Source organism: Triplophysa dalaica, chromosome 3, assembly GCF_015846415.1.
Source record: "Triplophysa dalaica isolate WHDGS20190420 chromosome 3, ASM1584641v1, whole genome shotgun sequence".
NCBI lineage: Eukaryota > Metazoa > Chordata > Actinopteri > Cypriniformes > Nemacheilidae > Triplophysa > Triplophysa dalaica.
In genome coordinates, this window is record NC_079544.1 from 23,027,890 (window position 1) to 23,052,110 (window position 24,221).

The 24,221-nt window shown below is 36.2% G+C and overlaps 1 protein-coding gene across 1 annotated transcript in view; it reads left to right on the forward strand.

The window, feature by feature from the left end:
* The window catches only part of sema6ba (sema domain, transmembrane domain (TM), and cytoplasmic domain, (semaphorin) 6Ba), a 117,491-nt gene that overhangs the window by 50,352 nt on the left and 42,918 nt on the right, over nt 1-24,221 (forward strand). The window contains exons 2-9 of the mRNA XM_056743689.1: nt 405-518; nt 5,479-5,593; nt 8,750-8,810; nt 8,932-8,994; nt 16,009-16,107; nt 20,615-20,705; nt 21,005-21,124; nt 23,875-23,963. Coding sequence (XP_056599667.1) covers nt 413-518; nt 5,479-5,593; nt 8,750-8,810; nt 8,932-8,994; nt 16,009-16,107; nt 20,615-20,705; nt 21,005-21,124; nt 23,875-23,963 — 744 coding nt within the window. The 5' untranslated portion in view covers nt 405-412. The remainder of the gene's footprint in view (nt 1-404; nt 519-5,478; nt 5,594-8,749; nt 8,811-8,931; nt 8,995-16,008; nt 16,108-20,614; nt 20,706-21,004; nt 21,125-23,874; nt 23,964-24,221) is intronic.

A 24,221-nucleotide genomic window follows, 5' to 3' on the forward strand; every position in this document is an offset into this window, starting at 1 on the left:
CGGTTTCTGTGTTTTCAACAGAATCCGTGATTATTTTTCGAGGTCTTTAATTCTTTTGAATTAGTTTGATCTCATTAGTACATTTTGGTACGCTCTGCTTTTACAACAGGATGTTAGGTTTAGTGGTGGGGCTTCATTGTTGTTTTATAATAGTCTTACAATTCGTTTTGTGTTAATTCATAGGAAATACCACCTCACACCTCACAATTGTTACAAATTTTCATGAGATCAGGTTCAGCTGGTGAGAAGCACTAAATGTTGTGTACTGGTGCCTATAAAGAGCGCTTCAATTAGAGTAAAATAAAAGCAGTATGCCAGGTCTTTCAATAAAGCTTGTATGCATGCTCACTGTCAATGTTTCTATACTGTAACTTAACATCATTTCTCTTCTCTTGTCTTCGTAGCTCCGGCCATGGCGTTCCTGTCCCCCTTCTTCTTACGGATTTTTGCTGTCCTCCAATTGGCTGCCTGTTCATTTCCAGAGGAACCTGGTCCTTTAATCTCCGCCCCTGCTGAGGGTAAGTGCACACCCGTCTCCCCAATTACAATGTAGTATTTAAAAAACAATCATCAGTGTAGTTTTACATTTTTAAGGTATGTTGAAAGACTAAAGCCATACTGCATGCAAAGCTTTGGGTTACATATCACAGATATTTAAAGACTTTTAAAAAATTAAAAAAGGTATATATCTAGTGCCACGATAAAACGTTTCAAAAATTGTTTTAGAAAAACAGTGGCCTCTCCTAATATTGGCACGCTTGGTAACTAGAAACGTGATGTTTTCCAGTCATGACTTCTTGTTTCACAGCAGAATAACATTAAGTAACATAAAGCCCACACCCCCAATCATTCATCACGATAGGTAAAACCAAAGAATGTAGTTCTGATGTGCAGCAAAAGATTGTTGAGCTACACAAAATAGAAAGTGGATTTAAAAGGAAATGGTTGAGAATAGTCTTTGGCCATATGAAATGACAAGTATTAGTTTTTGCCAGCAGTAACACAAGATAGGTTTGGTGCACCCAGGGATAAAACTGTGCACAGTGTCAACAGTTATATATACCACCAGATCTTCATTGTTGTTGACCTACTTTTATACCAGAGGTTCTGGACATCTTGTTCAGATACATGGCACAACCTGAGTTTCTCTGTTAGAAAGATTATAATGGGTCATGGTTAGATCTTCCATCTTCCATTGGTTCAAAACAAACATCCAAATCAACCAAAGATGTGTCACTTATCGCATAACCAGGATCCAGCCAAAGCCATCCCAGTTCCCTGACCTAAACCCTACAGAAAATCAGTGGGATGAACTGTGTGGAAGTGGGAGCACCGACATTTGATGGATCTGGAGAAATTCTGTATGAAGGAATGGAGTCGGATGACTCTCAATGTATTCTCAAACCTCAACAGACTGAAAAGAAAAAACTTTCTTATAAATTAAGGTTGCAGAATGTATTAAAAACAAGGGTGCCAATAATTGTGGGCAACATTTATGGTAGAAAAAACTTTTTTTACAATGTGATATTCCCCCTACTTCAAATTGTTTACCATCAATGAAATGTTGGAATTTTGTAGATTTTTTATATAAAAGATCAAAATGAGAAACAATGCACATTTATTTTTACAGCCATCTTTACTCATATTTACCAAGGGTGCCAATATTTATGAAGGGCACTGTACTATTGCTGTAAGAAGAGAGACAGAGAGATACATCCAGCACTATTTTCTGATTGGATGAGCTGGATTACAGGTGGTTTGGTACACATTTGAGCTCACAACAGTACGTTATGAAAATGAACCATGATTTTCCTACAAATAAAACCATGGGAACCACAAATCAATCTTAAATGGGGCATTCTACAAAACGGGTGCTTTTTCATCTCTAGAATTAAAAATAATTTTTCGATTTACACTCTTACCAATACTATGTGTTATTTCTTCAATATTAAATCAAATGAAGGTTATTTTACTTAATAATTTTAAATAATCAAAATGGCATTATTGCTGATAAGGGTAAGGTTTTTGGCCTGTCCCTATGATTTTTCTTTTTTAGCAAGACTTTTAATTTGCAAACTGAGGTCGAGTTATCAAGGATTGATACAAAAATATATAGTGTAGTCTCACTGTTGTTAAGCAATGTTTGTATACATATTTTAATATATAAAATATGAATCCTTAACATACACTCACCTAAAGGATTATTAGGAACAGCATACTAATACTGTGTTTGACCCCCTTTCGCCTTCAGAACTGCCTTAATTCTACGTGGCATTGATTCAACAATGTCCTGAAATCATTCTTTAGAAATGTTGGCCCATATTGATATGATAGCATCTTGCAGTTGATGGAGATTTGTGGGATGCACGAAGCTCCCGTTCCACCACATCTCAAAGATGCTCTATTGGGTTGGGACCTGGTGACTGTCGGGGCCATTTTAGTACAGTGTACTCATTGTCATGTTCAAGAAACCAACTTGAAATGATTCAAGCTTTGTGACATTGTGCATTATCCTGCTGGAAGTAGCCATCAGAGGATGGGTACATGGTGGTCATAAAGGGATGGACATGGACAGAAACAATGCTCAGGTAGGCCGTGGCATTTAAATGATGCCCAATTGGCACTAAGAGGCCTAAAGTGTGCCAAGAAAACATCCCCCAAACCATTACACCACCACCATAATTGCATTAATGAGAAATTGAACAGGTGTTCCTTATAATCCTTTAGGTGAGTGTATGTCCCCCAATTCATGTCAGCCCTGTTACTCTCACAAAAAACATACTCTTACAAAACAATAATGGTACATCCCTGTGACATAAAACCATCCCTGAACAGTTAAACCATGGCATTTGTAGTAATACCTTATAGTCTGCCAAAAAACGGGGATACAGTTTGCTAATAAACATGTTTGGAAGGGGTTATTTAACCACAGTTAAATAACAGTTAAAATGATATTTTTTCTTGTTTATAATGTATTTGTCTTTCTCCAGGTCTATATGTTAGGCTATATGGCTACTTAAAATAACTATTTTTGTAAAGCGGTTTGGAATTAAATTGTGGCTTAATTGCCATGTTGGAAAAATACGACAACATAGAATGTCTGTCAGTCAGTCGGAAATCAAGCATTTAACTGTGCTATCAATAAGGAGTATCTTAGCGCTTTCAAACAACTCTGTATCCACGAAAAGTGATTACAACTCAGAGTACACTTACACCCTGCTGACGCCTAATAGACGATCACGAAGAGAAGTCACAGGCACCTGAAATTACTATAGCAACGGTAGACTACTTTATTTTAGTACCGAGAAAAACATAAGTACTGTTATTATTTCTAGCTTTATTTCAGATTCACAATTATATACTGAAAATGAGCTTGAAAAATGTCGAACCCCTTCGAAGTTGAAGTCCATGTTTAATTCACAACTACTGTGCCTCCTCGTTTAGTGCTTTGCTAAAGCTTTTATGTTTCGCTCCACGAGCGTCATGCAGGCAGTTCAGTTGCCTATATTTATGTACATATGGCAGACACATGATGTGGACATGTCTCCCTGTTTTAAGTAATTTTAGATATTAGCGTTCACGGATGAATGAACCTCACCACATGGCTGTGATCTTTCTAAGAGCTTTTCAACATGATGCTGGAACAGGGTCGCAAACCTGTGTGTGTTGGAGAGGCTTTTATTCCCAACAGGTCTTATGGAGCCAGAATCATTGATATTGATGAACAGCCCCTCATGCATCTCTAATGATTCAGTAGAGACCGAAGGTTAAAGGACATCTAGCGCAGTGTAGTTTACACACCCGGAGATGCCAGCGCAGTATAATGTATGTGTGCGAATCAAAGTGATATAACGTGACCTTTTAAGGGTTTCCACAGGAAACTGCAGTTAATTGCTTTTTACTATGCACAAAAGCATTTACACCCTGTGAAATGTGTCCAAACAACCGGCGGCACAAAAACAAGCCAGAAGCAACGATATCACTATCCTACGCTTCTTATTAATTGCTAGTCCAAACAGTAAGAAATATTATTAGCATTCACTGTAAATATCTCCGCATCCTGAGGCTGGTCGGAGCAAATACCGGATACAGACTGTCTGAGTTTGGTTGGAGGACACGCTCCTGTCAAGTTTTGAGTCCTCATTTGTGCTCTATGTGTGTTTTGGAGTGTTTGAGAACCAATTTTCTTTTTCTGAAAGGCCTTTTGAACGGCTAACAACTCTTTTTAGTGTACTCTTTGGTGATACATGTGAGCGTTTATGTGTCTCCAGCAGGGGACTGGGGAGTATTTTACCGGCAGTATGAAGGACATTTTTTCTCTGTGGACTTATAGCAGCTCCGGTGTGCTTTTGTTATGCCTCTCACTTTCGACATTTGCTAACAACATATTTTTTTCAAAGGCTGACGTTTTATATAGAAGTTGGCACTCGTGAATAAGACGTGCACGAATTTGCAAATATTGAATGAACCTTTATTTTGAAGATTTTCGCAAAAATGGACGACGTTTATTATTCGTGGCAATTTTGAAGGTTTTGGTTTGGGTTTGCGTTACACAATACTGAACAAGTGTGCTGTTAGTATACTTCTTTAAGCTAAAATAATAATATATACTTTAGTCAAATTTTTGGGTATTCCGAAATATCTTATATTTATTTACTCATAAGAAATACTTTAAATGACACTTAAGCATACTTGACTTTTATTGGATAGTGAGTATCTTGATCAAAAGACTAAACATTTTAAGTATACTTGGCATGTAGCTGTGTTTACTCTTTTGATTGACTTGCTTATTAAATACTTTTTCATTACTTTAACTACAAGTGTACAAAAAGTGTAGAACTAGTAAAATGCCAGTACACCTGCTCCTACGGTAAAAATATAAAATGTCGTAAACTTGTTTTGTACTCAAAATTGTACAACTTGCAACTAAAAAGTGTGCCATTTATGTAGTGTTGAAAAAGTACACTTACAGGTAGACAATAAGTACATTAATATTAGTATACTTATTAAAATAAGTTTACCTTAATTATATATACTTAATAAACAGATTTTTTCGTGAGGGGACGTAACAACAAAGGACTCAATATCATTGGCTGTGGCTGATATATCGTTCTGTCACTGTTTGTGATTCCCGGAAAATCCATAGACGCCTCATCTGTGCTGCATTAACATTGCATTTAAATTCAGTGTTTGATGGCACAGTTTTTACTTCAGATGCGGTTTCTTTGCATTGAAACAGGGGTTATGGGAAGTTCTTGTGGGACAGTGATATATGAGTGCCCTATCTTTTTTTTTCAAGATCTTTGGGAAAGTGATGGACCAATTCCTGTCTGTGGTTTAGCGTCTCTTTCATCCATCTCTCATTTATATTTTGTTTATTTCTTGTGTCCTCCCATTGCAGAATCTCTTCACCTCTTTTCATCTCAACTTTCCACACTGTTAGAAATACAATCTGCATTCTCTGTTTCTTTGTTTTAGTGGTGAAAAGATATCCAGTGTTTATGGGACGGGCCCATCGCTCGTACACCCGCCAGGAGCCGCTCTACATCCAGACCGTCCTTAAAGTCAACCGCACGCTTTACATTGGAGCCAGGTAATGCCCAACTGCTCTTAACACCATTAAACACACACATTAGATTTACAATAAGTTTGTTTTTGTTAACATTACTCAATAGACTATGTAACGATGTGCAATACAGCATTTAATAATCTTATTTGATGTGAATTTCAGCATTTATTTGTATATTTGTTTTAATCAAAAGCTGTAACTGTTAACATTAGATAGTAAACTAATATAAACAATGGTGTTGCATTAAATAACAATATAAAAAAATCGAAAAACTACTTGTTGTTATTTCATCTTAATCAAATCAATTGACAAATATATTGACAAGTAAATACCTTATTGTAAAGTCTTACTATCGGATCATAAAGAGGGATAAAAAGGCGAGATGTTTTTTTTCTTTGGAATAACTTGATCTAATGATTTATTCATGATAAGTCCGTAATGTTGATAAGTCCATAATGTTGACTTCTTTACATAATATATCTACTTAGTTCAAATGAATGTTCTATATTTGTTCGGCACATTAATGTGTTTTTTTTTCCATCATGAGTTATTATAAAATGAAGGTCCTTTCTTTTATTAAAGCTTTTCCACTTCACTTAGCCGTCTCTGAACCTAATTGGTCTTAAGTGAAAATGACAAAATGGGAAAATGGTATTAAAGTCTCAGACCCCTCAAATCAACACCCCTGCAGGCCAAGAAGAATGCACATTTGTCTAAAATGAACGCAATTTTTTCCTCCGATCTGTACGCTCAACACCGCTAACCTGTGTGTGATGGATGTTTTGGCTGCGAATCTGTGTTCGTTTTGACGGCTGTTACATTTGGTTACATCTTTGAAATCTTTCACGTGGACGGCCCTTCAAAGTCAGAGCTGTGAGGATTTAGACTCCCGGGGGAGTTTGCATGTGGTCTTGGTTAGAAGGTGGTTGAAAGTTAAACCCCCGTTCGATGACCTTTAACACTACAGTCAAGCATCTTAAAAGCTTGGTTTCTATGAAGCGAAAGAACAGAGAGAGTCTATCTTGAGTTTCCGAGAGTCTGAATCACCCTTACAATCTCTCCTCCATGGTCTCTTATAAACCAGTTACCATCACCACAAAACTTTGTGGCTGACATCTCAGAGCTGCAACCAAGTCTAATTTAGGACTGTACCATTTCAAGATGTTTCTCAAATCACAGTTTAATCCTTTATGAACAGGTTAATTGATTTTCTTGATCAAATTCCTCTGCCGCGTCAGTGTACTTGGGGACAAAAATATCTCAGAATCCGCAGACTTTCTTATTATCCCCCTCCATTAGTCATTTAGGTTTTGGGCTGCATCCCATATTGCATATAGTAAGCTTTACTGTGCACTGAAGGTTTATAGCATACTACTGATGGGTTGAGCGAAAGGCAATATTGCGAGATTGCACAAAATTGTATCTGTGTATCAAAGATACTTTTCAGTGTACGCATTAACATCTAGCTGCAGTAAATGAATCATTTTATTACCTTACTTCTTGCTTCTATGCATTTAAAGCTGTTGTGGCAGCGTCTGTCTCACATTTATTGTCTGCAGATAAAACGTCAAAACAGAATTGTTATATACTCCTATTTTGTAACACAAAGCCCAAACAGCTGCTTATGAAAATTAGCCGCAGTTTTACTAAAGTAGTTTAACGATTGTCTTACTCAATTCAATTCAGTTCAATCAAATTTTATCTCTATAGCTTTTTTACAATTTTGCATTGATGCAAAGCAGCTTCTCACGCATATAGAAAGATAATGTAGAAAATGTGGAATACATGGTAATATTGTATTATTACAGTTTTCTCTATATGAAGTACTTGTCGAAGCTGAAGTTGTCTACATTTGTATTTGGATAGGGGTGTAACAATACACTCAGCTCACGATTTGATACGATACTGAATTCACTATTCCCGTTTTACAGTATTATGTTGTTTTAAAATTTTATGTAACTCAAATTACAGTTTTTTCCTGAAACATTAACAATTATCGGTGACATTTTTTATTTTTATTTAGTCATTTAACAGACACGTTTATCCAAAGCGACTTTCAGATGAGGTACACAATGGAAGCAATCGGAACAATATAAGCAGAACAAAAAGCATAATTGCAATAAAATACTGGTCTCATGTAGCCTACCACATTATACAGAGGGAAGTAATTTTATATATATTTTTTAATATTACAATACTTGTACATCTTTTATTTAAATTTTCTAGGGTTTAGATTTATATTTAGCTTATTATTTTTATTTTATATCTTTTATTTTATAGGCCTATTTAATTTTAATTAATTTACATGCAGACAGTTAAATTAAATCTGAAAGCTGTTACAAAATGTATCTACAGCATTGTTTGAAAATTATTAATATTGCATTATTAATATTGAACAAGTCTTATATTAGAATTTCAGACTCCTTTTGTAAATTTTAAACAGCTTTAACTAATTTATATCACAGTATACAGAGCGAAGTTATTTATTTTTTAGAGAAATAGAGAGAAATAGAGATTTTTTAGTAGAAATAAGACTGATCTGTCAGATGTTGACGGAAAGAATGTTTATTATTAAAAATTATACATTTTTTTATATTAAACTATATCACCATATCTTTATGCTACATATTCTAATAGCTCTTCGATAAAAATTTTTGCGCACAATATGCAATACTCGATATATTGTTAAGCCCCTTGAATTTTCTCTTTCTATAGAGCTGTATAACTTTTTTCATGTGACGTACATTAGTAATAATTATTTGTGATGTACATTAGTAATAATTATTGTTAACTAATTGTCTATTAGCTCGTTGTTGAAAGAAACTTAACCATGTCGAGCACACTAGTAGCGTTATTTTAATCTTGAAACTTTCAGTAAAACTGTGGTAAAACAAATTGTAATACATCTGTCAAAAACAGGGTTTATATTAAATCATAATACATTTTCTTAAAAGCATACATGGATTCTTAATTTACAGGCACGCCAGAAATAGTGATTTTTTTCACTGGCGTACTATTCTCGATCCATGCTAATTTGCCACACTGATTGTATTAATATATACTATATACCACAGTGCGCAAAATTGGGATGCAGTATTTGTGTTCATTGAAACCTGTTTCCCTTTCATTCCTACTGCTAATGATTGTCTGTATATGTGATGTGTGTGGTGTTTGGTGCAGAGACGACCTTTATCGAGTGGAACTGGACCATGTGTCTGGAGATGAAATGTTCTACAGCAAGGTGAGGCCTTGTATCTCTCTCATGCACACGCCCTCGCATATACGATTTCATACTGTATATATAAGTTCCGCAGTCCTCTTATGGCCGTTGGTAATGTTTGGCTTCTTTTGCCGTCCTGCAGAAAAGGACGTGGGAATCCAATAAGAACGACATCCGGATCTGTAGAATGAAGGGAAAACACGAGGTTAGTGCTCAGCGACACAAACATAAAAGATGTTTATGCCATTTTAACACTGTCTGAGCAAGAAAACTCATTCGGAACACTTGGAGTGATTTACTGTCGTTTCAAGCCCAAGGCAATGCTGGATGCAATCTCATACTTGGAAATTTCTCCCTGAGCGTATATAAGTGTATAAGTTGGTGAGGACGACGGCACACAAAAAAGGAAACAGCGTTTTTTAGTCTCTCTTTGACCATTTGTATCTGGACGATAAAGAAAGACTTCAGTGAGCATCGGAGGCTTTTGAGAGATGTGTATCCTGCCATGATTTTGGTTATTATGTGGTATCAGATAAATGTTACGGGCACACATTAATATATTAATGTATGCCAGTATGCCAAATAGATTCATTTGTCCATTTACGGTTTGATTTGTTTACATTTATCTTTTAGGGCATAATGGTTTATCACATTTAGCTTCAGTCCTTCAAAAGTGTGTGTTGCAATATAAGTCAAATTGAATTAACATAAGCACTTTTTTGAGACAAAAAAAGAGATCTCTGGAGGTAATTTTAAGCTGACATTTTTCTGTAGTGATTTGGGTGTTGCAGCCACACACATATTGCGTAATATACAATTTGTTTCTCTTCACTTAAGGAGACACGGCTTGTAAAGGAGCGTTGTGCATCACGGTATTCTTCAGGTTTAAATCACAGACTAAATGATGTCTTCCTTTGATCTTCTGTGACACATCTGCCATTACTTTTCAGTTTAAGGTCCAATGAGCTTTTACTTTCTGTCCACCTTCATAATGCAGCCCAGTCCTGCTTTTACTCTTTTTAGTAAAGCATCTTGTTTTAATAGATGCGTATTACTGCAGGGAAGAACTTCAAGGGACCGACTGCTGAATCTGGACAGGGATTATTGTTTGGCAAGAGGGTGCTTACAAATTAGACATGTCTGACACCCACCCACATGTTCGCAGAAATATGAGACATCAAACACACACCTGCGAGTTTCTGCCTCGGGCGCTTTCTTTGACAGGGTCTGACGCTATCTCTTCTGCTTTCTTTCACAGTTTCTTTGTGGCTTTATATGTTGTTTTTGTCCACAATCATTTATTTCAAAAAACAAGCATTTTAAGATGTGCGTCCAATTATTCAGCCTTCTGTTTTTCATGAAATCAGCCTACGTCCACATGCATGTAGAGATTTTATTTCATCTGATTTCAATGTAGATTCTCATTCATGATTCTGGGCTGCTTTTCCTGATAACGTTGTCTCTTAGCTTGCTACGTATACATTACAGGTAGGCTTCACCTTAACTCAAGTTATACCTTTTCAAGGCGTGTTCCCCTAACTATACCTTTAGAGGTAATCCTTCTTAAGTGCGACGTTAGGTTGATATCGGTGCTTCAAGAATCGATTGTCCGCTCTACCTAGCGTTCTAGAGTAGGTAAAGTATTGAGAAAGCAATGTTTATGTTAATGTTTAAGAAACACTTTTGAAGTAGTAGAAATTGCATTATCAGGGCTAACTGAAATAGTATTAAGAAAGAAAGAAATATGTGTGTGTATGTATTTATATTTTTGCAAGTGTCCGATCCCGCACCCTCACGGCCATACTTTTTTTGCGTTAACCAGATATATTAACTGGCTGTTTGGCTTCGCTTGTTAAAAGGGTAATTTATATTCTCATAGATTGCCATCATGTGTTAATGTTCTCCACGATCTGTGTTGATTCACATTATTGGCGTAAATCACTCATTTATGTAAAGGGATAAGTGTCCCATGCATAATGCCAATCACTCGTCTGAATGTTTAAACTAAACAAAAATACACATTCAAGGATAAGAATTAAGCATATTTTTATTTGGTGTCACAATATATTATGATACAAAGAAATCTTTGCAATATTGTAGTGTTATTTTTTCAATATGACAATAATATGTGTTTAAATTATATTGCTTTTATTTAAGTTTTCTAGGGTTTAGATTTATATTTAGCTTATTTTTATTTTAAATATTTTATTTTACAGGCCTAATTAATGTTTATTAATTTACATGCAGAAAGTGAAATTAAATCTCAATGCTGTAATGTATCTACAACATTTTTTGAAAATTGTTAATATTAAAGAAGTCTTATATTTGAATTTCAGATACATTTTGTTGATTTTAAACAGCTTAAACTGATTTATACTGTAACTGATAATTCACCAAAAAATAGGCCCTATAAAATTCAGGCCACATTTAAAAATGGACCAGGAAACACATTATTTTTCGTGTTGATCATTTAACTGTAAAATTTAGAATGTTGGCAAAATAGCTCAGACTAGTTTTCTCATAAAAATAAAATAAAATGAAGAATCGGTTCAGTTTCCCACCCTACATGCATCACTGATATCAGAGCTGAAGCTGAGATAGCAGATCTGAGATCAGGTTTATCCCTCAGCAACTGCTGTCAGGTGAAATGAGGAGGCACAGTTGCATTATATGATCTGATGTATGCACTCTCTCTGTAATTCTGCTCGTAATTAATCCTTTCTAGCGGCTTGATACGAGATGACACGATTTTATAATGAGGGAGGAAATTCAATATCCTTATTCTGAATCCTGTTAACACACATACTGTACAGTCTCTCTCACACACATACATTGCCGCATACTGTGAGGATCTAATTCAGCAAAATGCAAATCACCTTCTTCCCTCTTATCCAAAATGAAAAAAGTACTGTAGTATCCTTTAGTATTTACTAAAGTAAACCATACTCTATATAATAATCACAACTTTTTAATGTACGCTACAGTGTTTTCCATAAAGAGTTGATTAAATGGAGCAACACTGTAGAACCTTTTATTTTGACTATGGTCAGGTTCAAAAACACTAGTAGGGTTTTAACTACATTTGACCTACGTTAATACTAAAGTATACTACAGTGCGCGTGTCTTATGTCTTGCACTGTTGTATTTCTAACAGTTGCTTTCTCATGCTTCCTAATTTTATTCTATCACTGATGGTTCTGTCAGTCGTGTTATTTTAAAATGGCCAGAGAGATGTATGGTCGCTTCATTCTGTCGCATTTGATACTTACGCTGCTGTGAAAGTGACCAAATCTGATCAAAGACTATAAGACAGTTTCATCCTGTGGAGTATCGATGGCTGCAGAGAACACAAAAACATCTACACGTGTCCATAAATGGATAATTCATAATTGATATGAATGGTCTTCAGACACAGAAGTCCAATTGAAGCATCTGACTGTAACTTATACGGCTATGATTGACATTTATGAAGTGCGAGATAAACAGATTTGTACAGTAGCAATATCACAGTGAGTACAAGATCACATCTCCCTCCTAGAAATACTCTTATGGGAGTATATAAATGTGTTTGTGTGTGTATTTGAGACATTAACAGATACACACATGAGCCCTGTTCAATTCTTTACTTAATCTGTTCTCCCTCTATGAGCAAATTTTAGCTGTCATTTTAATGCCCTTCAATGGAGAGTAAGAGGATAACCCAAACAAGAATAAAAGCACATATCCAGATGATATTTAGAATCAAGCAGATCATTTTCCTAACACTCTTTATGGCTGTTACGTTTGTCTTGTTAGTCTTGTTTTACAATATAATCTAAAATCTAAAAATAAATCCAAGTATAAAGATACTTGACTTGACACCTCTATATTTTTTTCTTGTTCTAAGCATAAACTCAACTGTGATAATTTCTTAGCATCTTAAGTCATAATGTAAATAATCATAGAAATTTTTACTGGAAAACACCCCAAAATTATTTTTTAAAGTGTACGTTTTTCTCTCCATCTTACAGCGGCGTGTTTCAGTACGGAACACATTGTCACCCTTCTAACATATACGAGAGTCAAATGAAAGGTTGAAATTGGTGCGGAAGAAAGTAAAAAGCAATTGGATAGGGAGAACGGGGCAATAAGAGACACGCAGATTGAGAACAGAAAGTGGCAGAAAGAGTTAAGAAGAAAGAAGATAGGGAAGGTGGAAAACGGGAGAACACAGGCTTTGATCAGAGTAGAAAGTTATGGTGAGGTCGCCTGGGTTCGGGAAAATACACTGCGATGTCACACGCTGTAATCTGAAGGATAAATCTTGACACTTTCTTGATGGCGTTTCACAGTCACCAGAACCGCTTGTGCTATCCCAAAGAACGAAAGCTGCTTTTTACACCTCTGATGGCTGTATGGATCGACCTGCTCGCTAACCTGCATCTCTGATGAATTCAATTTTACAGTTTATGAAGCGGAACGTGAGATCTCCCCACCCCTGCGCAGGTTTACAGCATACTGATATCTGAGGTGTTTTTCCACACGTGCAGCATTGCACTTATGACTTCAGGTCCAAACAGCTTGATCCAGTAGCTCTTTGTAAGAAATAGAGGAGATGTTGAAGACAACAAAGATCATGAAGTAATGTCCCTGGTCTAGTCCATATTATTACGAAGACAGAAATGTTTGCTTGTATAATGCCTTTGAATATTTAATCCAGTCTTGCTTTGAAAGTTTGTCTAATCCAATAATGAGGAAAATGTTAAGGATCACAGAGGGTCAAATTGAGTGCATTGCATTGTGGGATACAGTATCCCAAGTAGTGTGCACTGGATATTGCCCAAATTGGCAATTGTAATTCCAGTATACTACAAACAGTTTCCATACTGCAGTGGTAATGAAGCATGCTAGGATGCTCCTAGTCTTTGAACACTTTTTCTGTTTTGTAGGCTGTACTGTTTTGTAATTGACTGATAATCAAAAGCAAATCGATGCTAAATTTTCCTGCCATTACATCATTGTTTTCAGGATGATGCAGAAATGTTCAGATCATTCACACAATCCAGGTGACAATACCCTGGACAAAAAGAGGCAGGGTTGCATCATTTTATACAATCATCACACAAAAACCTATTTGGCTGCAGGGCTCTTCAACTATTTCATTCATATGCCAATGAAAATGAATTCAAGAGGCAAGATGCTTTTTCTGATTTTCTCCATCATTGTTAGTTTTAGAGTAAAACACATTTAAACTTCAGTATAAAAATATAATTGGGTTGCAAAATCTGAATTTGGCAATTTACAACCTTTGGGTTTTTGCTTTCAAATTAGAAAATTGAAGGAAAAACGTTTAAAAGCTCTGCTAAAGCACATATTCATGATAATGTCATCCCATTTAAGTGGAACTGTCATTTTACATAACAATAATGTACAACCGGAGAATAAAAAATATATAATTTCCTTTCTTACATATTCTTGTCCAACACGTATTTAGATTCTTTCATCGTTTACTTTTCCTCTTGTCATTCCAAACCTGTATGACTCTCTAACTTCTGCAGAACACAAAAGAAGATAGTTTGAAGAACGTTGTAACCAAACGACACCGGACCTCTTTGACTTTTCATTTGAGACTTTTCATTTCTCAAAATATCTTCTTTTCAAAATATCTTCTTTTGGGTTCCACACAAGATACAGATTTGTAATGACGTGAGGGTGAATAAATAATGACATCATTTATATTTTGGAATGAACTGTCCCTTTAAGAACAATGAGCCAAAACAAACAAAACGCTTTTTATAGAAAAGATTTCAACTTCAGGTAATTGAGCCATATTTGCAAAAACTCCTTCTCCATGTGTGTGTGTGTGTGTGTGTGCGCTTAAATGACTGATTCAGTGTATGAACTGTCAGTCAATCATTCAGAGAGTTCTATACCCATAATAATGATTGAAGGGTCAGATTTGGCCTCCAGCGGAAGAGCTCTGCTTTAGCTTATCACACATAAAAAGATGTCTTTGTTCTCTTATTCAAAACAAGGAAACACATGCACACACACACTATGTTGATCTATCAGTAGGGAGTGAATGTTTACCACTCTGGGCTGCTTAAATGCATTTATAACTACACTCTGATCTCTTGTGCAAACGCACACGCACATCGAGTGAATGGTGAGCTTGCATCTGTAACAACATCCTCAGCAGTCTTGCTAATCACCTCAAAGAGCCTGACCTCGGTGTCGACCCCCTCGGGCTTCAGCTCCACCCAGAGGACCAGTCAAACTCGATGGGCAGAGCAGTGAATGGGCCTTGTGGTGGAGCTGCGTGATGGGGTCCTCCTGCAGCGATTTCAACAAAATACCACTTTAAAACGTTCCATTGATGTCCGTCAGTGAACAAAGGCATTCCTGTTGCATGAGTGTTCGCAGCTGGTTGTGCAGTGGCTTTCGGGGACTGCTTTTTGTAGCCTGACTCCCTCGCAACGCATTCAAGTTCCTACTTCCTGTTACTCTGCCACATGCAGCACCATTGTGCATTGACATTGACAGAACCTTTTAAAAATATGGACCAATTGGGACAATTTCAGGGTGGCACTTGGAGTGTGGGCTCTATGGCGGAGCTGCATGCTGTGGCCCACTCATCAGGTGTCTGTATTCATAAGTTCTCTAATACTAATAATAATGTCTGAGTAAATAAAATGATTTGTGAGGCTGTGTAAACATTTACATCATTATTATTTTGTCTGTTTTGTTCTTCCGGTGTACTTTAATTTCTGACCCTTATTCTGCGTCGTTTTTCTTTGTCTGGCTGGCACCCCTCCAGTCAAATTTTAATTAAGATTCAAATGGCATTGTTGAAATGACATGGAAGTCGCACGCTGCCAAGCTATTGTGATTTAAAGATCAGCCCAAGCAAAACAAATACACAGAGTCTGATAACATCATATCTGTTTCCGTAAAGTAATTAATGGGAAAATGATTTTCTATAGTGTTTATGCACATGAAGATAACATAATTAAACTTGTATTAATTAAAGCTGCAATGCGTAACTTGGGACTCTTTATCATCGTCTCTGTTTAAAACGTAAGATTGCGGTTTACTTTACGTAAGCCTATACTTTTCTTTGCATGGGACATATACATCATTGTTATAAGCTTACGGAATGGGGTGAATAAGACTTTATCTCAATACAAAGCCAGTAACGGATTGTTTAATAAAATCATATCTCCATTACTTTTTGCTGTAGGAGGAGTGTCGTAATTACATAAAGGTGCTGTTGAGCCATGATGGAGGGCTGTTCGTGTGCGGGACAAACGCGTTCAACCCACTGTGCGCCAATTACACGGTGAGTGTTCCCTGAATGCCCTGCAGCCTTCACTGTCTTCCCAGCGTTTTCCTGTGACATCAACTCCACGCAAAGTTTAATTATCCACAGTCATTAAAACACCACATTTCAAGTTCATAACTCTGTGTTGAGGACAAAATATTTTCTTATGTGAGATTTAGCACTTAGGAGATAGAGATAGGTCACCTAAAAATGTTGACTTTCTTTCATCTGTAGATGTTTTGATTGCATTATATAAAATATTTTGGAATGTGTTGGTAACCAAAATTCAATGTCTTTCATTGTATGGAGACAAAACCCCAGAGATATCTCAAGAAATCTCCACTTGTGTTTCACAGAAAAAAGAAAGCCATACAGATTTTGAATGACAAGAATGCATTTTCGATTCCTTCAAGATTCTGTTTAGTGTTTAACAAATTGTTTTCTGGGTTAATCTCCCAGGACACGCAACCCCAAATCAAATCAAAATGATATTTTACAAATGAAAATCCCCATGCCAAGATCTATTTTTAACCCCTAATGAAACCTTTTATTCAAAGCTTCCTAGAAGAACAATCTCCTAGAACATTTTTTACAACAACAAACCTTTAACAGAAAGGTTTTGTGGATGTGTAATGGTCGGTTTCATAGCAACAACATAAACAAGGCATACTGCCAGGCCCGGATTAAGAATTCAGAGGCTATTGGACACAACTACCACCCCCCGTACAAACACATGCTCACAATAAATTTTTGAATTGGATACTGTGTAGGAAACACCTCAATTTTATACAGGATTACATTGACAAGTAACAAACTATGATCTCGACCTGAAGGAAGATCTCACACCTGTACACATCCTCCATCATACAGGATTCACACCGCATGATTGCAACAATGCTATAACAATATCAAGATATATCCCTGCATACTGTAACTCACTGGCACATGCAAGCGGCACACACTACCACACCTCTACCAATTCTGTTCCCTTAGATTCTTCTTCTTCTTCATCATAATTCACACAAACATGCCGGATTCAAAAAATTCTCAAATATTTTCTTATTAATATCTATTTTCTAAGAATTAAGGGGCAATCTTTGTCAATGATTATACTATAAGTCAATTTATTCAACTTTGTTTGTGTAATAAGCACCTCGCGACAGACGTTCTTATATAATCGTGTAATGTGTTAAACGACATGAACGAGTATTATAAGTAGCCTTTACTTCTTTTGCCTAAATAGGCTACCTGTATTACGACATCATAATATGTGTGTGTGTGTAAACATTTTGCAATGTATCTAAATGCACTGTGGATTAGAGGCTAAATATTGGTAAAGTAAGCCAGACCTGATCACCATTATATCAATATAAATTAACCAAATACATCTAAAGACGAAGCATACCATTTGTGATTTAAGACAACCGTGAGGGTAGGCCTATTCTAATTCATAGATTATATTTACAACAATAAAGCTTTAAACTTGACATACTTTCAATTTCTATAGACAGTTCTGCTACACAGTAGACTTACTGTATAACGGGATATCGTCAAATCACCTTAAAGAGATTTTGGCTATGTTCTTTAAAACAGCCTCCGGCTATGTAACCATTTGCATATTTACAGACGAACTGTGTTTGTATATCCAAACATTCGATAACAGTGACAGGTTTTTGGAAACGCCATAAGCTACTCATTTCATTCAGGAGTCAGCTGTCGTATAGTGAATTAAATGTGCTGCTTCTTCCTGCCGCTCACTGTACAAAGTGATGCCGAGCAAGACCTTGCGCTCCAGGGCAGCACTGGCGACTTCCCCAGTAAATGAAATGTAAGGTTTATCCAAGAAGTCGCTAGATTTGACGCCATGCGTTTCTAAACAACAGCCGCTAGAGGGCTCATGAAAGTTAAATCAAGAGACAAACTGCGCACCACCATGTGCAAGGGCCAGAGAATCGCACGGCAGAATGAATTCAGTGGAAACAGTGTTTAGTGAAATTTAGCACGAATGGGCCCCTGGGCCTGGTCCCATAATGCCCAGAGGATAATCCGGCCCAAAATTCTGGTAACATCCGCCATTAGCTAGTTAAAAGTTTGTTTAAATGCGAGTAAAAAGTTAACACGACCCATTCAACAAATTTTTTATTCATAAAATAACTAGGGCTTTGATTAATCTAATTAATTACAAGATGTGGCGATTAATTCATCTAATAAATGTAATTAAAAGCCATTATAAGACAATACAGAGGTTCAGAAGCTAAACCAGCCATCGTTTAGTTCTTTATAAGATGAAATATTATTTGTATATAGGGTAATTATGGAGCAAAATAGTTTGGTTACCGATATTAAGAAATATCTTCCATTTCCCCAAAGAAATGGTAATTCAGGTTTAAGACGACATAAGGGTAAGTAAATGTAAACATGCAGACTTTTCATTTCTGGGCAAACTATCACCAATTTATTAGTGTTGTAATTTTAATATTTTTATTTTAATATTTGAATAATTTAGAAACTAAACCACACGCAACACTTTATGTAATATTTTCGTTAAACATTATGAAAACAGACAATGCTATAAAATATATTGCAATAGTAATTTCTTATTTATTTAACTGTTGTATAAAATCAACCTGACATGTGCACTCGTAGTTTTCTTGACAAAAATAGCACTCGTATGATTCATGGTTGAGTCCATAACTAAATAAATATTGATATAAAACATCATTCAGGTTCATCATTTTCGCACAGATATCTTTTATTTTGGGATCTTTGTGACAGTATTCTGTATGTTACATCACGCAGTAAGTTGTTACAAGCATCGTATTTGTCACCAATGAACTGTATGAAATGTAAGATGACCTACTTATGTCTGGGGTGGGTGCATTACATGCGTTAACATTTTTAATCACGTTAATTTTTCATAATGCATTATGTATAAACAACCCGTTAAATGCACAGCCCTAAAAATAACATACAAAAACATTCATCAAATTGTTTATTTAATATGACTTCAATATTCAATAAATATTCAATATTCAATAAAATATTAATATAAATTGATTAAGATATAAATAGTTATGTTATTAGCCACAGGCCAGACTGATTAACAAACAAAGACCAGAAGTTAACTTTAGGCCAGGTAGTGCGTCCTATTAAGCAGTCTTAAGAAACACATCCTGACAAGTATCCTTACATGTATTTTGTACCTTTAATTGTCATTAAAAATATTGTGAAAACCATTTGCTCTGAAAGGGGGCGTAACACATAGGGTTTCTGCCAATCTAATATTAATCTTGAGTACCTATAGAGTAGTATTGCTACGTCTATCTTCGAAGAGTATTTAGTTTGATCACATTTATAAAAGATACATACAGCTGTACGATTACTTCCGAAATCATACAGCGTGTGCGGGGGGGAGGGGTAGGCTGAACTAAAGCACATTGTCTACAAGACACAGACATCAGTTTCACTCACCGCATGCGGTTCATGTCCGGCATCTTTTAGCGCTGGGACGGCTCCATACATCAGTTTCAAACGATCTCCAAATCCAGCATTATATCCACAGTTTATGTAACATTCATCACTCAAATGTAGTGAACAAACAAATACCTGGACTTCACAAATATATGCTCTCTCTCTCTCTCTCTCTCCTGAACAAAAGTGAAAGTGACGTCTGCACATGCTCCTTCTCCTGCTCTCCATGCTGCCGTGTGGCTGTGCCGCGTGCTTTTCCGGGAGAGTTGTACAATAAGGGACTAAGAAAAATTATTACAAAACAGTTTTATATGTTCGAAGAAAACTTTCAGAAACCTGTACGATCACAGGGGAGTGTATCAAGCACAGAAATACTACGTAATACGCCCAACTCGATTTTTGACAAGTTGACCACGTTAAGCATGAGAAGACAGCACTCTTAACATTGTAAAGAAGTCAGAATGCATGACACATCGTTGCAGCACCCCTTTAAAATAGGCTTAATATTTTGCTTAAATTATAAAATCAAAATTTGAGAAAAGCCAGCATGTTTCTGTTTTACTGAGACAATTTGGATCTGCTTTAGGTGTGAGATAAATCCACAGACGCCACAAAGGTGTTTAAAGTGACTCCTTTTTTTAGACACACAAGCACACACACCACTGTTGCTTGAAGCGTGCAGGAATCATAGCAGCACTTGTGAATGTGTTTGGAGATATGTGTGGTTTATAACAGCTATCAGACTGTCAGAAAGTGTCACATCCCGTCTTTACAAGATGTGTGTGTCTGTGTTTTTATTTTACTATACTCTCTGCAGATCCAACTATATAAAATAAATCCTCACAAATACAGAACAACATGTCAACTAAGCCTTGCCAACACACACCTGCCAAATTACACTACAGTAGGCTATGTTTTACTTGAAAGAGTAATGTCTGAAAGGTTTTGTCAGGGTTGGGCTTCAGAGAAAGATCTGTAGAAGGCTGTGAGATGTCCTCATTGACAAATAGAGAAACAAACCTTTATGTGTGTGTGTGTGTGTGTGTGTTTTCAGAGAGACACACTAGAATTGGTCGGAGAGCCCATCAGCGGAATGGCAAGATGTCCTTATGACCCGAAACATGCTAATGTGGCCTTGTTTGCCGGTAAGCTGCTCATACCTTACGTTATTATCTCTCAACTGCAATTTATTTATTTCCTCATAGCTCTTTAATCTTTTCTAATAACTGCTTTGCTTCCAGCGAATGCACAACACCATAATGTTTAACACCGTTTCAATTATAGCTGTTTTAATTTTCCTCCATCGATGCACTTAACCGCAGCTTATGAACATCATTACGCTCAAGGACGTTTCATTTCAGCTCTTTGCATCATCTATCATTACGGCATAATGTCGATGTGCACTTCTAGTTATTAACCGCTGCTCTCTGCCCTTTGACCTCAGAGGGCAGCCTGTTCACAGGGACGGTGACTGACTTCCTGGCCATCGACGCTGTCATTTACCGCAGTCTGGGAGAGAGTCCGGCACTGCGTACCATCAAACACGACTCCAAATGGTTCAGAGGTATAGTTCTGCTTTGTTCTGGTCTTTCATCTTAAAGGAATAAAGAAGAAACCACTATGTTTAAACAGCTTTCCCCAAAACTTGCCTTTGTTTGGCCAGGAGGTGTTTACCTGTTGCTCTTTTATTTTATTTATTTAACCTTTATTTTTCAAAGAAGGTCCCATTGAGAAATCTCTTCTTCCAGGGAGTCCTGGCCAAGATGACCGTGCAAAAACTTCACATAAACATATAACACACAAAACAAATTCTAAACAGACAAAGCTAAAAAATATGACTCATGAATCAACAAATTATTTAAAACAGCAACATGATTTGTTGATTTTACACCGCAATATATTTTTAAACACATTCAATGAAGGAACTGTTTCTAGCGGAGTTATGACTTTTAATTCATTCCACAGCCATGGAACACAGTAAGAGAAAGACGATTTTCCGTGTTCTGAATGTACCCAAGGTACTTCTAATTTAATTCCGATTCACGATCTGGTGCTATAGTTTCTTTTACACAGACATAAAAGACTAGTAATGTAATTTGGTAGCATTCCCAGCAGTGCCTTTACTGTATATATTAACAAATGTGATTTCCTCCTTTGATATAAGGAGGTCCAACCCACATAATATACAACAAACAATGATAAGTACGTAAACAAGCATTTGTTATAAAAGGAAATGCAGCATGATAAATACAATCTAGTCTTTTCAGTAAATATATAGAATCATGCGTGTAAATAATATCACCATAGTCCAAAATGGGTAAAAAAGTACTTTTTCTTATTGCCGAAAGAAAAAACCCAATCTCGGTTTTAGTCTTTTCACTACGTAATCAATATGAACATTAATGCCAACTTCTCGTCTATCCATATTACTATATATTTGTAGGATGCTAATCTTTCTATATGCACATCATCAATAGTAAGGATAGACAGAACAGCAGACTTAGAACAGCTACATGAAAAAATAATATTCTTAGTTTTCTTTGCATTTAAAACTAATTTCAATTGTAATAAATTATTCTGAAAAGTGTTAAAAGAATCCTGGAGAATTTTAATAGCTTGGGACGAAGAGGATGCAGCTGAAGAAATAATTGTATCAGCAGCATAAAAAAAAGAATGCTCAGTTCTCAGTTCTGTATCATTTAAGTCTCAGATGTTTCGCCTAAGATTGCTAAAGGGAAATAAAATAGAAACAAATGAGACTATAATTTTGAAAAACTTGGAGTATGGAGGTGTAAAATGAATGTATATTGTAGAAGGTAAAATAATCTGGATTTGGCTAAAATTGATGAGAAATGTTCGAGATCATATTTAGATCCTCAATAATATGGACTTTTGATTGAAGGCTTGACAGATCTGAGCTCAGTTTGTGACTTTGTTGAGATCTCTTCTGAAACTGAGATTTCTGTGACTTTTTCCTCAGTGGAAATATCTGAGACGCAGATGAGACTAACACCTTATCTATACCAGATGCGACACGGCTTGTTTTAATGGGATTGTCGCATCGCGCCGCATCCAGTGTGGACAAAATTTAAAATTGTAATGGGTTGCAATGTTCTCTATTGTCATGTCGCGCCGCACCGCGTCCAGTGTAGACATAATGATAAAGGGATAGTATGCCCAAAGATAAATTCTGTCATCATTTACTCACCTTAAGATTGTTCCAAACCTGTAAAAATGTCTTTGTTCTGCTGGGCAATATTTGGAAAAATGTCAGTAACCAAACTCCCACAGTATTTATTTTCCCTACTATGGCATTACATGGGGGATGAGAGCTGTTTAGTTACTGACATTCTTCCAAATATCTTCCTTTGTGTTTAGCAGAACAAAGAACTTTATACAGGTTTGGAACAACCGAGGTGAGTAAATGATGAAAGAATTTTCATTTTTGGGTGAACTGTCCCTTTAACCAAACGTTTTCATTTGCTTTCCATTACATCACCTTGATGTCTAGGAGAATAAATTGAGATATTGAAGAGATTATTCTCATTACATAGATATTTTATTTGTCATTTGTACTGTACATGCACATGAAGTACAAGTGTGCAGGATTATTCATGTGATGCTTTTTTGTAGTTTTCACCAAGATATGAGAAAAGTTGAGCATATATTGCTAAAATATTCCTTTGAAGTTGTTTAGGAAGTTTGTTGCGAGATGTCACCTGCGATGTTACAGGAATCCTGTGGTGGATTTTAAAATAGCTTCAGGTCACAGCACCGAATTACGGGTGTTACAGCGTTATCAAAGCCAAATGAGATTTGAATTTTTGTTCTTTTAGATTTTTTTAGCCGAGTTGTCTTTTCCCAAAAATCAAAGACCTTTTTATCACAGAAAACTGAGCAGAATCTCATTAAGATGAGAATAAGTGGATGTATATAAGGTCGAGTTCTCTGTTTTTTTTTTCTGCAATATATCAATATGAGAATCCTTCAGAAAGTGAGACAGATGCAGATCTGCGTCTGCTTTATAAAACACATTCAACCAGAACCTCTAAATCTTCTCTCTTTCATCTTTTCTTTTTTTCAAGACGACATGCATGTTTTATAAAGACTATCTCAGCTTTGTTATCATTTAGTCACTGTGTCTCTCTGTCTTCCTCCCACCCTCCGGCTCTGTGCATATGTTGTTTGTTTAGATAAATGTTTTTATAATGAATGATGAGTGTTTACTTAGTCGAGCTGGAGTTTACTCTCCGCAGGAAAGCTCTTTGTCTGCTGTTTAATGAAGGCTTGTATGTATTCATGTTTTTCATACAGAGCCATATTTCGTAAGTGCCGTGGAATGGGGGCCTCATATCTACTTCTTCTTCAGAGAAATGGCCATGGAGTTCAACTACCTGGAGAAGGTGGGAAACATATGATATGATGATGTTCACAGTTTGCTTTTGAAAAATCCAATCACAGATCTCTTCCCCGTGGACCTGAGTCAGGGTAGAGGCCATGTGGACATGAGTTTTACAGAGCCCTTAGTAATAAATTGAAGCTGTGTGGTATAGGCTGTGTTCAGTATTATAGGGCGCTGTGTGATTTCTTGCCTTCAAAAATAATTGTAGTTTATAGTTAAATAATATGTTCTTAAAATAGCTCTAGGTTTCCTTGAACTG